Source organism: Cyphomyrmex costatus, unplaced genomic scaffold (genome assembly GCF_001594065.2).
Source record: "Cyphomyrmex costatus isolate MS0001 unplaced genomic scaffold, Ccosl1.0 scaffold63, whole genome shotgun sequence".
Taxonomy (NCBI): domain Eukaryota; kingdom Metazoa; phylum Arthropoda; class Insecta; order Hymenoptera; family Formicidae; genus Cyphomyrmex; species Cyphomyrmex costatus.
The window spans coordinates 54,564-69,442 of NW_017280189.1; the positions used below are offsets into that span (position 1 = coordinate 54,564).

The 14,879-nt window shown below is 33.6% G+C and overlaps 2 protein-coding genes across 2 annotated transcripts; both read right to left on the reverse strand.

Annotated features, from left to right (window-relative positions):
* Positions 1 to 6,772: 6,772 nt before the first annotated feature.
* On the reverse strand, positions 6,773 to 10,192 carry LOC108779815 (uncharacterized). The gene is made up of 5 exons (XM_018547321.1): positions 9,807 to 10,192; positions 8,170 to 8,342; positions 7,610 to 7,673; positions 7,037 to 7,183; positions 6,773 to 6,833 (listed from the first exon to the last, which is right to left on the reverse strand). Exons 2-5 carry the CDS (start codon positions 8,325 to 8,327, stop codon positions 6,810 to 6,812), a joined length of 393 nt encoding a protein of 130 aa, XP_018402823.1. The 5' UTR covers positions 8,328 to 8,342; positions 9,807 to 10,192; the 3' UTR covers positions 6,773 to 6,809.
* A 1,412-nt stretch (positions 10,193 to 11,604) lies between these two features.
* LOC108779813 (cell division cycle protein 27 homolog) lies at positions 11,605 to 13,787 on the reverse strand. The gene is made up of 5 exons (XM_018547320.1): positions 13,515 to 13,787; positions 13,289 to 13,416; positions 12,861 to 13,182; positions 12,641 to 12,788; positions 11,605 to 12,438 (listed from the first exon to the last, which is right to left on the reverse strand). Exons 3-5 carry the CDS (start codon positions 13,080 to 13,082, stop codon positions 12,311 to 12,313), a joined length of 498 nt encoding a protein of 165 aa, XP_018402822.1. The 5' UTR covers positions 13,083 to 13,182; positions 13,289 to 13,416; positions 13,515 to 13,787; the 3' UTR covers positions 11,605 to 12,310.
* Between the last annotated feature and the right edge of the window lie 1,092 nt (positions 13,788 to 14,879).

Genomic DNA, 14,879 nt, shown 5'->3' on the forward strand with positions numbered 1-14,879 from the left:
CATAAATATACTACTTTATTTATTCCCTATTGGTGCTACCTAAGTATTTTTTGTTAAGAATTTTAAAGCATTAATTGTATTATTTGTATTTAAATTTAATTTTTATTAAAGTTTCTTAATCTTGTAATATTTTTATAAATTTTATATATTCTTAATATATTAATTTTTATATTTTCAATCTATTTATAATACTTACTTAATTGTTGTTTTTATTTTATGAAAGACATATTGTAACGTTTTTTTTACATAAAAATTTTTATAGAAAATATTTAATAATGTTAATATAAGTTAAATAATAATAAAAATAAAAATTGTAATTGATTCTACTGTTGTGCCGCTATTTGCGACACGGGATTCGGGATCCACCAAGGATTCGGGAGCAGCCAATAATTATTAATCACTTTTATTTTTTGTAACTTTTATATATTAACAATAAACTTTATTCAATTAGGAATAAAGGAATACTTTATTCAGGTAGGAAGGAAGTCTGACGGCGTTCGGCCGCCATTGATTGATTACGTTCAATAAATGTTTGTACCGCATAAAAATGATATTTATTGTTTATTTATAAACCATTATTACTCCAATAAAATATTAATCAATGTTATTCATTAATTTCTAAGTCAAAATATTATTTAGATCTAGTGGGTACCCGGGTACCCCTGGTGTGCCCATTATGTACATGTTATAAAGTCATGTAGTTTAGGTTAAATAAAATAAAAAAAATATTATATTAGTGGTTTTATATTTTAAAGGAGTTAAATAATGGGGATTCGGAGGGACAAATCGATATTTTAATTTTTGTTCGAGTTATAAGCAATAATATAGCGAGGTGGGCACCCGGGTACCCACATGTGCACATAAGGGTTAAACCAACAATTATATATTAGGCAGATAAATAATGACTTTACCTATTTTTAAAAAAATTATGGCAAAAAAGAGAAAAAAACGACAAAGATTTGAATACGGGATCTACAGCACAATAATCTCGCACTTTACGCTCGAGACCACACTGCATTCTCGAACACAACGTCTACGAATGGGGTACATGACGTGCACGGAAAATCGAAAACAAAATATCTCGTAAACCATCGCGTTTTGACATAATTTATGCTAATGTAGATGAATGGCAGGGTTATGTCATTGATAATATTTATCGAAAGTTATGTATCATCGAGAATATATAATATTTTTGTCCTTTATAATGATATGCGCCGAGCGACCGAAATCGCCGAGAAAGCATTTTTGGTCGCCAGCGCGACAAGCGAATTCGGCACGGGGAGCGAAGGAGTGGGAGGGTAGCGAGCAGCCTCTGGCTCTGGTCGCTTGTTTTCAAGTGCGCGGTATTGAAAGCTTTCTCGGCAATCTCGCGGACTCGCGGCAGTTTGGTGTATGTACATGGTTAAAAATTTATTATCTAATTTGCTAACGACAATGAATCCAGATGTTACTCATACGCTATAGTACATGGTTTTGTCTTCATAGTAAAAAATTGTCATAAATCTTCAATCGGTCGACGAAATTAATTTTGACATTTATATTGACCTTTCTTTATCTTATTTACAAATTTTTTAAACTTGACTAATTACAACTTTATGTTTAAAAAATCTAAACTTTGAACAAAAATTCCGAAAAAATTCTCTACGCTTAATTGGATCAAACTGAACATTTTTTGTCTCTTAGACTTTTTTGATAAAATCAATAATTTTAGGGGAAACTGGGGCCAGTTGTAACAATTTTTAGAAAAATACATATATTTCTTTATTTATCATGTATACGTTTATTTCTTTTAATGCACATGATGCAACAACTCTTCAGCTTTATATTATTATTGACAAAAAGGTGTAATTTTAAGATGTTCATGTAAATAAATGTAAAAAAATAAAGAAGTCCAAACTGGTACATCTTGCCCCGATTTGGGATAAAATGAAACAGGGCTAGGGAAAGTTGTAACATCATCTTAATAAATATTAATTTTAAGGTTTATAAAATAAAACGCAAATTTAAATGTTGAACAGACGGTTCACGCGCCGCGAACGAGCATTCAGAGCTACATTGTAATAGAGTTTTTCACTGTCAACAACAGTACGGATTAAAATAAAAAAAATTCTCATTAAAGTTTAAGATTGGCCGAACATTTTCGTTTTTTATTCGTGCTGATTGGATAATTAAACACACACACACACACACATATGTATTATATATCACTTCTTACTGATTTACCTTCATTTTCTATTAGATTTGCTGCTTTTTCAAATATTTTCGACAATTTGTGTGCACGTTGAGTATTCCTTTTATAGTTCCTCATGCTTTAAATGTGAAAAAAAGGAGATATAAAGTAAATGAGCATAAGTTATAAAAGATTAATGGTGTTACAATGTACCCCAGCGATATGTTACTTCTAACCCCAAACCGATGTTGCCAAAATTTATATGAATATGTTTGGAACTACTTAAAAATATTAAAAAAACACATGCACATAACTTGAGAAATTGTATTTTAGATATAATAAAATGAAAATACAATAAAGAGCATTTCATTTGAAAGTTTAACCCGCAGTGATCACACCTCTTAAAAATAACGTATTGGTCACACTGGGTCCAGTTGATCCGACGCAAAAAAACAGTCGCCATTTGCGTTCTACTTGATCTATTGACTACATCAACTCAAAAATTGCCTCGGGTCAGACAGACCCAGTGTGACCACTACGGGTTAAAGCAAAAAAGTATAACATTGTAAATTTACACTTACGTGGCTTGTCTGAACACAATACACATAACCTCTTTTACATGCAGCACACGCGCGATTGGTGGTATGAAGCAAACGCAGGCCCCGATACTGAGTATTTTTGTTCTTCACATGATCATTGTATCTCTTATCATTTAAAAGATATATGCATTGTTACAACTTACGTCCGTTACAACTGGCCCTAGTCTCCCCTACTATAGCGTATGAGTAATATCTGGATTCATTGTCGTTAGCAAATTAGATAATAAATTTTTCAAACTTATAAATACATTTCAGCGTAATCAGATCTGTAAAATTTCAATCAATGAAAAAAGATTTCCATCATTTGTTGTGGTCAAAGCTACAATTTAATGTTTAAAAAATCTAAACTTTGAACAAAAATTCCGAAAAAATTATGTACGCTAAATTGGATCAAAGTGAACATTTTTGGTCTCTCAAACTTTTTTGATAAAATCAATAATTTTGGAGATAGAAAATGTCAGAGCTGACTAGATTTACGATTTTTGTTCTCTCGAACTAATTATCCAATCAGCACGAATAAAAAATGAAAATGTTCGACCAATCTTGAATATGAATTTTTTTTATTTTAATCCGTACTGTTATTGACAGTTAAAACTTTATTAGAATGAAGCTCTGAATACTCGTTCGCGGCGTGTCAGCCGTCTCCAGTTTCAACGCGATTCATAGCATCGCAGGTCGACACAGCATGCTTGGCGCGCCGACATGGCAACGTAGCGTCGAGATCGTTCACGCGCTATGTTGCCTATCAGCTGATCGGAGTGCCTGGATCCATAATCCAGCTGTGCATCTGTGACAGTGCGTTTGACAGCTTGGACGGGGCGGCCCGTTCATCGAGTTATTAGCGTGCACCTATTATACTGGACAGTAGTAGGCGGATGTGCGTATTCGGTAATTTTTAGAATATCTATGCTCCGTTGCCATAGTGTGGTATAACCTATAGTACCAGAAGCGTCTAATTTGACGGTACTGGTTTGTAATATGTACCATATGCATGTATAAAAGTAGTGTGTTGTAAATGTCAGAAGCGTCTATTTTGACGGTACTCATTTGTATAGTCATATGCATGTATAAAAGTAGTTTGCTGTAAATGTCAGAAGCGTCTATTTTGTTATAGCCCGAATGGCTATCACTTATTTTATTAATTATTTCTTTTCAACCGGCATAGCAACCAGCACCGGAAATGCAAGTCTGCACATTCTTTAAACCGCGCGCGACAAAGCGTCGATCTAAGATTGTTACGTCCTGTAGACTCCACGATTCTTTTCTTTCAAAGGATCTTGGTCAGCGTCATGACCAGAGTGAAATTTACGAGAAGGGCCCGAGCGCGGATATCTGATAATCAAGGCCTAAGTAAACACCACGCGCTGGGAAGCTCGTAAATGCCACTCAAAAGAAAAATAAAACGAGGAAAACAACTTGCGTACAAAGGGCTGACGGGGATAGAAATTGCGAAACCACATATTTCTAAGCGGTCATTAGATAACAAACACTCTAAGGTATCATCTGGGAACTCTAAGAAAACTAGCTTAAAAAAAAATAACTAGCGCCATGTCCATTGTGCCAAATCGTAAAACTCTTAGAGAATTTCCCACAGCAATGTTCATTTGACATCTAATAAATGAAGCGCGGAAACCGACGACTCTTCTGGTCATATATTTTTTCTATAACAAAGCGCGACATGGTCCCGACTGTAATTTCCTACGCATAAAACCCTTAAGAAAAATTGTAAATTACTTTATTTTTCTTAACTCCCCGAGAACACGCGAGATCAACCTCGATAGGACTAGCAAAAATCGTAAAATCCTTTATTCTCGGAGCTCTTCCTAGAAGACGCTTGATATCAATATTGATAGGAATTAAGAAAAATCGTAAATCATGTCACAAGTTGCTAGCGTTGCAAAAATTTCCAGACAAAGGAAAAGCCCGCCCTTTTGGGGTATAAATACGAGGCCCTCGGAAGCGCACAGCGTCAGTAGTAATCTTCAGCACCACCGTGTCAGTAGTCCGAGGCGATAAGCCCGAGTCTACTGTCCGGCCTCTCTTGTTCGCGCAGTCACCTCTTTGGTCGACAGTCAGTTGTCCGAGGCATCGCCCGAGTCAACTGACCAAGATCTGGTGGTCGGTTAGAATCAGTGCATCGAAGTCCACCAGGACCATCCACGACCGACTGTGCGCCTCTGAGGCTTCGTCGAAGTCCACCAGGACCATCCACGACCGACCGTCCGCCTCCGAAGGTCTTTGAAACCTGCCTTCAGCAGATTCCGCTGTGGACCAGGTCATTGCTGTGAGGGACTGATCGCCGCCACCTTTCTTTCGGGTTACAAGTAAGACACATTTTTATTTCCCTTCCTCTCACAGTGGTCTTTAAGGGTCAAAAGGTATAATGAAAATGTACAAAACGCACGCACGCAAAAATGGTGCGCACAAAAAAATTTTATGAGCTTATTTGTCGTGTACTATTAAATTAAAACGCATTTTTGTGATATTTGGAAAAGGGGATCAGTCACGATTTTAAGTTTACCATTTCTTTGACCTTCAAATGGCTACAAATTAAACTGTGAAGTCCGTTTTTCGCTACATTTTCATTATACCTTTTGACCCTTGAAGTCCACTGTGCTCTCCCATTCACTTTCCCTAAGAAAAAAAAGGAGAATTTACGTAACAAATTACTTGGACGTAAACTCAAATTTTAATTTTTTTAATAACAATAAATAAAACAGGCTAATGAGAGTCAAAAACTGCGGTTGTTCGTGCGAATTAAAATTATTTATTAAAATATACTTATAAAAATAAATCAGACGTTTCGGCTTCTATTTGAGCCATCTTCAATGATCCGAACAATATCCATTCAAATTTAAAATAGCATGGTCATCAATTGGCTGCACAGGTGTGATAACACATCATCTCCATTAGAATAAGACAAAAAATTTGAACGTTCTTTGGCAAATAATGGAAAACTATTAAATAAAAATTGTCAATAAACAAATAATCAGTGAAGAAACTAAAAAGATCAATGAGAAACTCACCAATGCAGCAAATTAACATCAAAAGAATTACAAAGTATACGTGTGAAATAAAAATGATACACAGTCAACGGACAATAGTCAAATGAGATAAAAACAAAGTGTGGGAAAGACAAGAATATAATGAGACTGCGCAGAACGGTAAAAACAGATACCACCAATAACTAAGCACTATTACATTGACACATAAGAAATCATATTAAATACATCATTTTAACGAGTCTAAGATAGGTAAGTACGAATTATGTAAAAATTCGGTATCTGATTGTAAATTTAAACTATTAATTTGTAATTTAATGTGTAGCATTTCTGCAATACGTCGTCTATAAAACCATCTTTCAGAATCAACAATCTCAGTATTATCCCAGTCAAACTCATGATTCGAATTTAATCTATGTTCACTAATAACAGAAAAATTTCCATTATTTTTGCGTATATCATTTTTATGTTCAGTGATTCTTGTTTTTAGTGTGCGTTTTGTCTGACCAACATATGAAGCATTGCAGTCATTACAATTAATTTTGTAAACTAAATTCCTTTTTTGCATGTTAGGTAAATGATCTTTGTGTGTATGGATGAAACAACTGAGCTTATTGAGACTGAAAAACGATAAATTTACATCTAAATCTTGTACAGCATTTTTGAATTTGTTAGCAATATCACTCATGAACGGAATAGTAAACCAAATCTTTTTTTCCTTTTTTTCTTCAACCACTTTATTCAAATCAACATCCTGTTTTGAGGTTTTTTATGAATGTTCGGATAATACCAGCATGATAGAAGTTATCAGATGATCAGTATTCAATGAGATGCAGTGATAGTTTATCAAGAAAACGATTTAGGACGCGATAGGATATTTGCATAAATAAATCTAGATTTTCTGATTTACACACATATGATATTGTAATTTCCAACAAGACCTATCATCAATGATAATCACGCGGAATTGTTAAAAATATATGATTCTTTGACAAGTTTTTGTCAAAATGGGAATGTTATATCATAATTGCACCGCCATCACAATTCCTCCGCGTGACTGCCCTTAAATAAATTATATCACGATCAATGTCCAGCATCGCTGGATGATTTATCTGAATTCTAGAATAACTTATTCCTTACTTGGATCACAATGGTTTTGTTATTAGTGGAAAGAAATTCCGCATTACACTGATAAAATCTTTTATCGCCTGTGCGAGGAACTTTGTAATCGAATTTTGGACCAAAAAGAATAATCATTTCCATACTTGTATCAGACCATCTCTGCTACCGGTGAGAATGCACGTATTCGACGTATCCACGGCGGAGATCGTGTCGTGCTGACCAGAGGGTGGAGTCTCGGAACCGCTCTCCTCCATGTTTGTCTCCAACAAACGTAAACTGGATCCATTTTCCTGAAATTCAAGTTGAATTAGAATAATTAAAATATCAAACATCAAACATGTACTACGACAGACTGGAAATATAATAGGAGAAACAGACATGGAATGGCAGTGTACAAAATACACTATTCAGAACAATTAAATAGTCATTTTGTTTTAAACGCATTTGCGGTTGTGCAAAATATTACTAGAACATGACAAGCGCGCGCTTCGCAAAAATAAAGTTGAATTTGTGTTCAAAGATTTTTAAATAAACGACCTATTATAACTGTTTTGAGCAATACAAATAAATAGTAATACACAAAAAAATAGATAAAGACACAAATAAATAACAATACAAAACAAGACAAAATTTCACAAACTAATTCAGGAGCAACAAACATTAATAGGAATCAATTTTCATGATTAACGAAATAATACATTTGTCAGTATATCTACCTCTTCTACTATATTTTCCAGCTCTTTTGAATCATTATCGCATCGCTTCATCTCTGCCTCCATTCTTATTTCAACAATATACATATATACATATTGTAATTTAGATATATATAATTTAATCAGATATATATAATTTAACAAGAGAATAAAACCAACTGACTCCTTCCAATTTTAATAAATTTTTGATATGTTAAAATGTAGACAAAAATAAAAGATACGTTTTTTTTTATGTGTTGAATCGTACACGTTAAAAGGAGGAAAATTTCCCTTAAAAAATTAATTTTTTCCTTTTAGAGTAAATATTGTCGAAATTACAAAAGAAAAAAAATAAAACTTAAAAATTTTGATAAAATTGAAACCTTAAAAAGGAAACGAATTTTTTTTCAAGATTTTTACTCCCTTAATGTACAATTTAGCATGTATAAAAAAACACGTATCTTTTATTTTTGTCTATATTTTAACATATCCATATAAAAGATAATTAAAATCGGAGAAGGTTAGTTGATTATGTTTCTTATTTGTACGTAATCTATTATAATATGAATTTTTGTTCAACGTACTTGCACTTGCGGAACGATGCAAATTTGTGTAGCATATTTATTATCGCTCGTTTATCTTCGCTTGTTTTGTTCTCGAAATCGTACAGCATTTCAAACATGTCATCACCAATTGTAAACTGCTTTTTCATTTTTTCAAATTTTTCTAGCCAATCGTCCATTTTTTTTCGACAAATCTATGTTCAGGCAAAAAAACAGCATACAATTACCGTTGTATTTGTTTTATTCGTTTGTGTATAACCGATATGGTAATTCTACAATGTGCTGTTTGTTTCCTGTTTCTTGCTGTTTGTCTCTTGCTTTTTGGTCAAAAAGGCAAGAGTGAACAAGGGACAAACAGCAAGAAACAGGAAAGAAAGAGCACATTATAGAATTACCATTAGACGGAATCAATCGAATCGCGAAGCATTAGAAAAACATTTAAAATATTGTCATCAACAATCATGATCTTCTACGAAGTGATACTTCGAATATACATATATATGCCGTTGGCTTTATTCCGATATTCCGATTCCTCGGTAAGCCGGCAGATATTTCAGATACTTCAGATTGCGGCGTAAATACTTATCATAGTTTATTATAAAATGCGCCGCAATTTGAAGTATCTGAAATATCTGCCGGCTTACCGAGGAATCGGAATAAAGCCAACGGTATACATACGTACATTATTCGAAGTATTACCGAGGACATCACAATCATCAACAAAGCGGCAAAGGACACAGTTTTTCACTCTATTTACCATTTTCCGAAAAATTTCAATCTTTCATGGAATCAGTGTATCGATTAAATCAGAAGTGCGATTGATGAATATATATCGTAGAAATCCTAATAATCACTGTTGATATGGATAGTTAATAACTAGATAGATAAGAAAAATTTTTTTCACAGATTTCAAATTATCATTACTTTAATATTAAATTTTAATATATGTCTTTCAACATATTATTAAGATCTAATAAGATGCTATAAGCATCGAAATTTGTTAGATTGATTGTCAATTTAACTAAAGTAATATTACCGCGGTAGTTATTTAGAGTTGCGTTGTAAGTCTGAAAAAATTTTCGGCACGCGATTAGGGGAACTACATACGCGGTACATAAAATTCACACATAATAATAAACATTGTGATCTAGATTTGACCGTGATAGGCTTTGCTTCCTTCTTGTTGTTTACAGAAATAGACTTGCTGTGTCCTTTTTAGCTCAATTCTCCGCCCCCCTTTCTCTCTCTCTATGCATGGTTTAGCTTTCAACTTTTTCTGCAACGAGAGAGACAAAAGAAGAAAGAGATGATTTGTGCAAGAAGTTTAACTAAAAAGAACAACTTTTATATATATTTCCAAGCGAAAGAAATACACATGTATTACGAGATAAGACGCCATGTTCAATTTCGGTGAAAATCTCCGAAGTTGACAAAAATTGAAATAAAATCGTGATACTTTTATTCAGACTGAACAAGAAAAATCAAAGCAAGATGCCAGTTGTCAAAAATCAATTAATGAAAGCTAAAAATGTTTAAAGTTGAGATAAGTAGATTTGGATTGTGCCTAAAGAGCTTTAATTTTGATAACCTCTAGAAACACTTCCTCAAAAGAGTCGAAATAAATATGTGATATTTGTCCCATTGAAAGTAGCACTTACGATAATTATCCACTCCTAATTATCTTCGATGCATATATGCACAGTTTCCTCACAGAAATGGAGAGACAAGTCCAACGCAAGTACACGCTCTGCCTGGTTCTGCCACTTCTGCCAGTCTGCCACGTTCTTCATGTCTCGTCATTTAACGTTACCAGTAGGTGGCGTAGGTTTGTATCATGGCGGCGCCACTTGATTGAAAAATTCAGACTTTTCTTGCGAACAGGCGGTTGCCATTTTTATCGCGTGACTGTTCAAAAATTCGAATAGATAGACCGTTAGAGCGAAACTTAAAAATAATCTAGGCAAATCTCAACGATGCCTAACATTTGTCAGCGTCATCGTAAAGACTTTGGATCGCTACGATTAAGATATGGCAAGACCGAGAAGCAATTTCGGAATACAACAGCAAGATGCAAAATCAATATATATTAATCTTAAAATTTTAATATCAAGTATTAAAAAGTTTTGCGTTCTAGGTCTAACTACCTTAATAACTTTTATAATTTAAATTTTAACATATATAGATATTTGATCTTTGACAATTTGTCTAATGCTGTCCTATCCATCCGTTTCATGAAGCAATATAAATAATTTATGTTTCAAACATGCAAAACGAAATATCAGCAAAAAGATAATAAGAGTGCAAATATCGATGAAGAAAATAAAATTATAACGTTATGAAATCATGTAAACATTGTCTTGAAATTTCGAAGATATCTTATAAAAAAAACTACCAGAAAAAATATTGACATCTACTTTTTGATTTATTATGACATCTTTGAGATTTTGTTTTAATTTGTCTTCAACGTTTTATCTAGAATCATTTTTCAACTATTATATTATATTTTGATGATATCCCACATATAGACAAAAATATCCCCCGTATTCATAGTCAGACCTTATACTTAAGGCTTCCTTAAATTTATCTTCAGACGATCTACGAATTATTTTATTGGCTACTGAGTATCTAAAGATAAATTTAAGGAAGCCTTAAGTATAAGGTCTGACTATGAATACGGGGGTATATCTTTTATATTTCTAAAAGATATAATCTTGCCTTATCTTGAGATATCTTTCATTTTTTACGTAGACATCTTTTAGGGATCTAAAAGATGTCTTATGCAACGTTTAGAGATGTCTTTTATACATCTAGAGATATATATCTTAAAGATATCTTTTAGATATCCGGCGAAGATGTCCGAAATCATATCTAAAAAATATCTTTTAGATATCCGGCGAAGATGTTTTAAATGCTTCAAAAAGACATCTAATAGATATCTTTTAGATATCTTGAAAAATGTATTGTAGATATCTTAAAAAGTACATAGCATGACAATGTTAAATTTATTAATTGAAAATTACTGTTTTCAACGCGCTCGCGCGCGCTGTGAGCAACAATTTTTAATTAATAAATTTAACATTGTCATACTTTTTTTTAATATAAAAAATAGACACTTTTTTCATTTTGAAAATATAATAAAATATATTATATATTATTACTCGAGAATATAATTCGACGAGTATTTCTATATATATAGACATTTGCGAGGCGAGTTACGCTTTATTCCGGATATCAGATCGAGACCGAAAAACCGAATGTTACGCGCGATTACTGAACCACTGAAATCGCAGTGACAGTGTTTCGGACTCGTATGTTCGATCAACCGAGGGGATCTTCGTGACGAGAATTGCACGATCGTCCAGCGGCCGCTCTGACGCCGAGCAACCAACGATACTTTCACAATCACTAGATCAACAATGATAATCATACGAATAATAATGGTAATAATAGCACTAATAGTAATAATAGCAGTAAGTACACAGTAATAATAATTTACATTTACACAAGACTCTTTTTCCTTATCGCGAACAATTAATCGTATTACCTAACTATATACGACATGCTTACGGTTATAATCATTCAGTTTATCGCAACGTGATTATAGTCCTCTACTCAACCGTAAATCTTTAATATTTCATCGCGAATTAAATCGATTCTTCTCTTTCATTCTTTATTATAATCAAGCTTGATTAAAGCCAAACTCTTTACGAATTCTCGTCTCTGAATCACATTTGATTTAAAGCGACTTATTCGCGAAACAGGACGAGGTACGCGAAAAAGATGATTGAGAGCGCAAAAGATAGAAAAAATAATCAAGCAATCGTAAAAAAATATACAGACGCAAACACGTAATATACAAATCGATGGAGGGTACGACATGCGAGTCTCTTCTATCTTTGCAAAGACATCGCACCCATGTATATTAAAATCTCAAATTCGTGCAAGATGAAAGAAAAATTTGATGATGCGAGAAAATAATATAATAATTCTTTTTAACCGAATTATGGAATAATTTGCAAAGATGTCGACAACCGTTCAATTTAAATCAATGATCGCACATCAGTGACTCCGTAAGCAAAGCGAGATTGGCGAAAAATGATTCGGATAATGAGGGTAGTAACGCTCTATCTCTTTTTCACGGAAGTCTTCTCGCATATCGCTTTCATAAACTATCGTCGCTGTCATCGGCATGAGGTTCGACCGAAACATTTCCAGCAAGTGGCGCGGCACTTCCTTCTCTACTAGTTTCAATATCCTGTTCCATTGAGTTACTCTGTGCTTGCTGTTCGTCTATAAAAGTACAATAATTTTGTGATTCGAAATAAACTATATAAATCATTATATTATCAATAATACATATTTGTATGGTAAAAATATCACGAACCACTTCACTTATATAAATATAAAATAATATATTTTTAACATAAATGTTTTTAAAGTTCTAAAAAATTAAAATTCTGTATAAATGCTAATATATTTGACAACTATATACCTGATTGCGTCGGTGGGAAGTCATCATCTCCTTGACCTGGATTCAATATAGCCTCTTTAATTGGACTATTAACAGCCTTCGGATCTAAATCCATTGCCCAACTAAAGTACATTAACGCAAAATGGGTATTGCCTAACTTTTTATGTACCTATTGCAAATATAAAGATATATTTATATAAGAAATGTTAAAAAAAATCTGTTTGATTAACTAATTTCTTACTTTTCCTATCGAATAATAGACTAGAGATTCTTTGGGTATAATATTTTTTAACTCCTTGAATTCTCTTAGAGCTTCCATATGTCGACCAATAAAAAAGTTGATGCTCGCACGATGGAATTTGCATAAAGTATTATCCGGATCATTCATTAGCGCAGTGTTCAAAGTCTTTAATGCCTGATCAGTCTTCTTCAGGACGTATTGCACGACACCTATGTGACACATTAACGCAGAATTCTGCGGGTTTATTTGTAAGGCCCGTTTGAAGTGTAACTCCGCTAAACTATATTATTCCTGTTTCGAAAATATCGTATCTAATCCGAACCTTTAATGAGACATGGAGAAATATTTTACATACGAATTCAGACAGCTTCAAAAAGTATACAATATTATAATATATACTAATAAAATTTTTTAGAATTTATATATACCATGCATTATAATGTCTGGGATTGAATCTGATGGCATTACGAAAAGCAGTAATCGCTTTATCTAGCTCCTCAGTCAAAACGTATTCATGCCCCAGTAATGTATAGGCGTATGGAAAATTAGGATCCACCTAATAAGTAATAAAAAAAACGGTATATTACTTTTAATACAATAAGTCATATATGCACTGCTCCATTTTACACTACAATTAAAATTAATGTGTAGTACCTGAATAGCTCTTTGGAAAAATTTGATCGCAGTTTCATGTTCCGTTTGCGCTGAGAAGAGATTGCCCGTGGCGCACCATGCTGCCGAATTATGATCTTGGGGAAACTAGATCTTGAACAAGCGTAAACAACTGTACTTCCGCGTGTAAATACCACAGAACAGTGCTGTAAATCTCCATCAATTCTCTGTGTCCTCTGTGGCACTAACTGTCGCACTTCAGCGAAATAATTTCACACAAAAAAAAAAAATAAAGAATTAAAGAGAAATACAAGATTTATTTTTGTCACACACGCCTACATACTCCAACATGTTCCTACCAATCGTTTTAATTTAATTTCTTAAACCCTTTCTCGCATTCCTTCATCCATTCCCGTTAGATCGCACAGGTCCACTCCCAGGTAATAGGGATTAAGTTCCCTGACCTAAATTAAAGGACCAATTTCGTGACCGCTCACGGAAAAAGGCGTCATAGTGTCTCTTTCGAGACACTGACCCATTTTCCGGAGCATTTAAAGGTACGATCGACTCGCAGGATACTCCACGGTGTGTACCTGCGAGAGCCCGAACTCGGTGACGCTCCTCCGTTGCCCCTTCCGAAATTTGGGGATCAAGCGTGACCGAATCTCACTTTGATAAAATGTATTACGTATAATACATAGATGTTAATATTCACAATGTAACGTTAATTTTCGTAAATTAAAGGTATATACGTATATTTTCGTCTTAAATTACTGTATCCTTTACGTCACATCATGTCGCTCTCTCAGAAAGTACTAGTTACACAATCTCTAATTATATCTCTATTTGATTATGCCGATACAGTATACAGTCACGTAAGTTTTTTTCCATCGCTTCATAGTTCATTCGTGTTGCCTGATTTATAATATTTTTGTATTAATATCTACTCCTAGATATCTTCGTAAGCTAATCCATTTTAACGCGGACTCTCATTCAAGTTCTCTACTTGATACTCGTTAGCGATAACAACTTTCATATCCTATTCATCACACATCTAAATTTCAAAGTGCCTTCTCTTACACTGCAGTGGAATTTTGTAATATTTTGCCATCTGCTTTACGTTCTCTCTACCACGGCTTCCCGTATTTTAGTCGGAGATTAAATTTGCCTCAAAGTTTTAATATCAAAGCAACTGTTTGTACTTTTCTTCTTATTGTTCATCCCAAAAACATCCCGAGTAACAAGTTTCAAGCAAATCCAAACCTTTTTTATAATTTTTATCCGCCATATTGGATCCGCCATTTTGAATTGTGAAAATCTGACATCATATTTGGAACGATATTCAGATACGGTTTCAAATCAGCTGCTTAGCTGTTGTCCAGCATAATAATGTAGTGTAATTATACT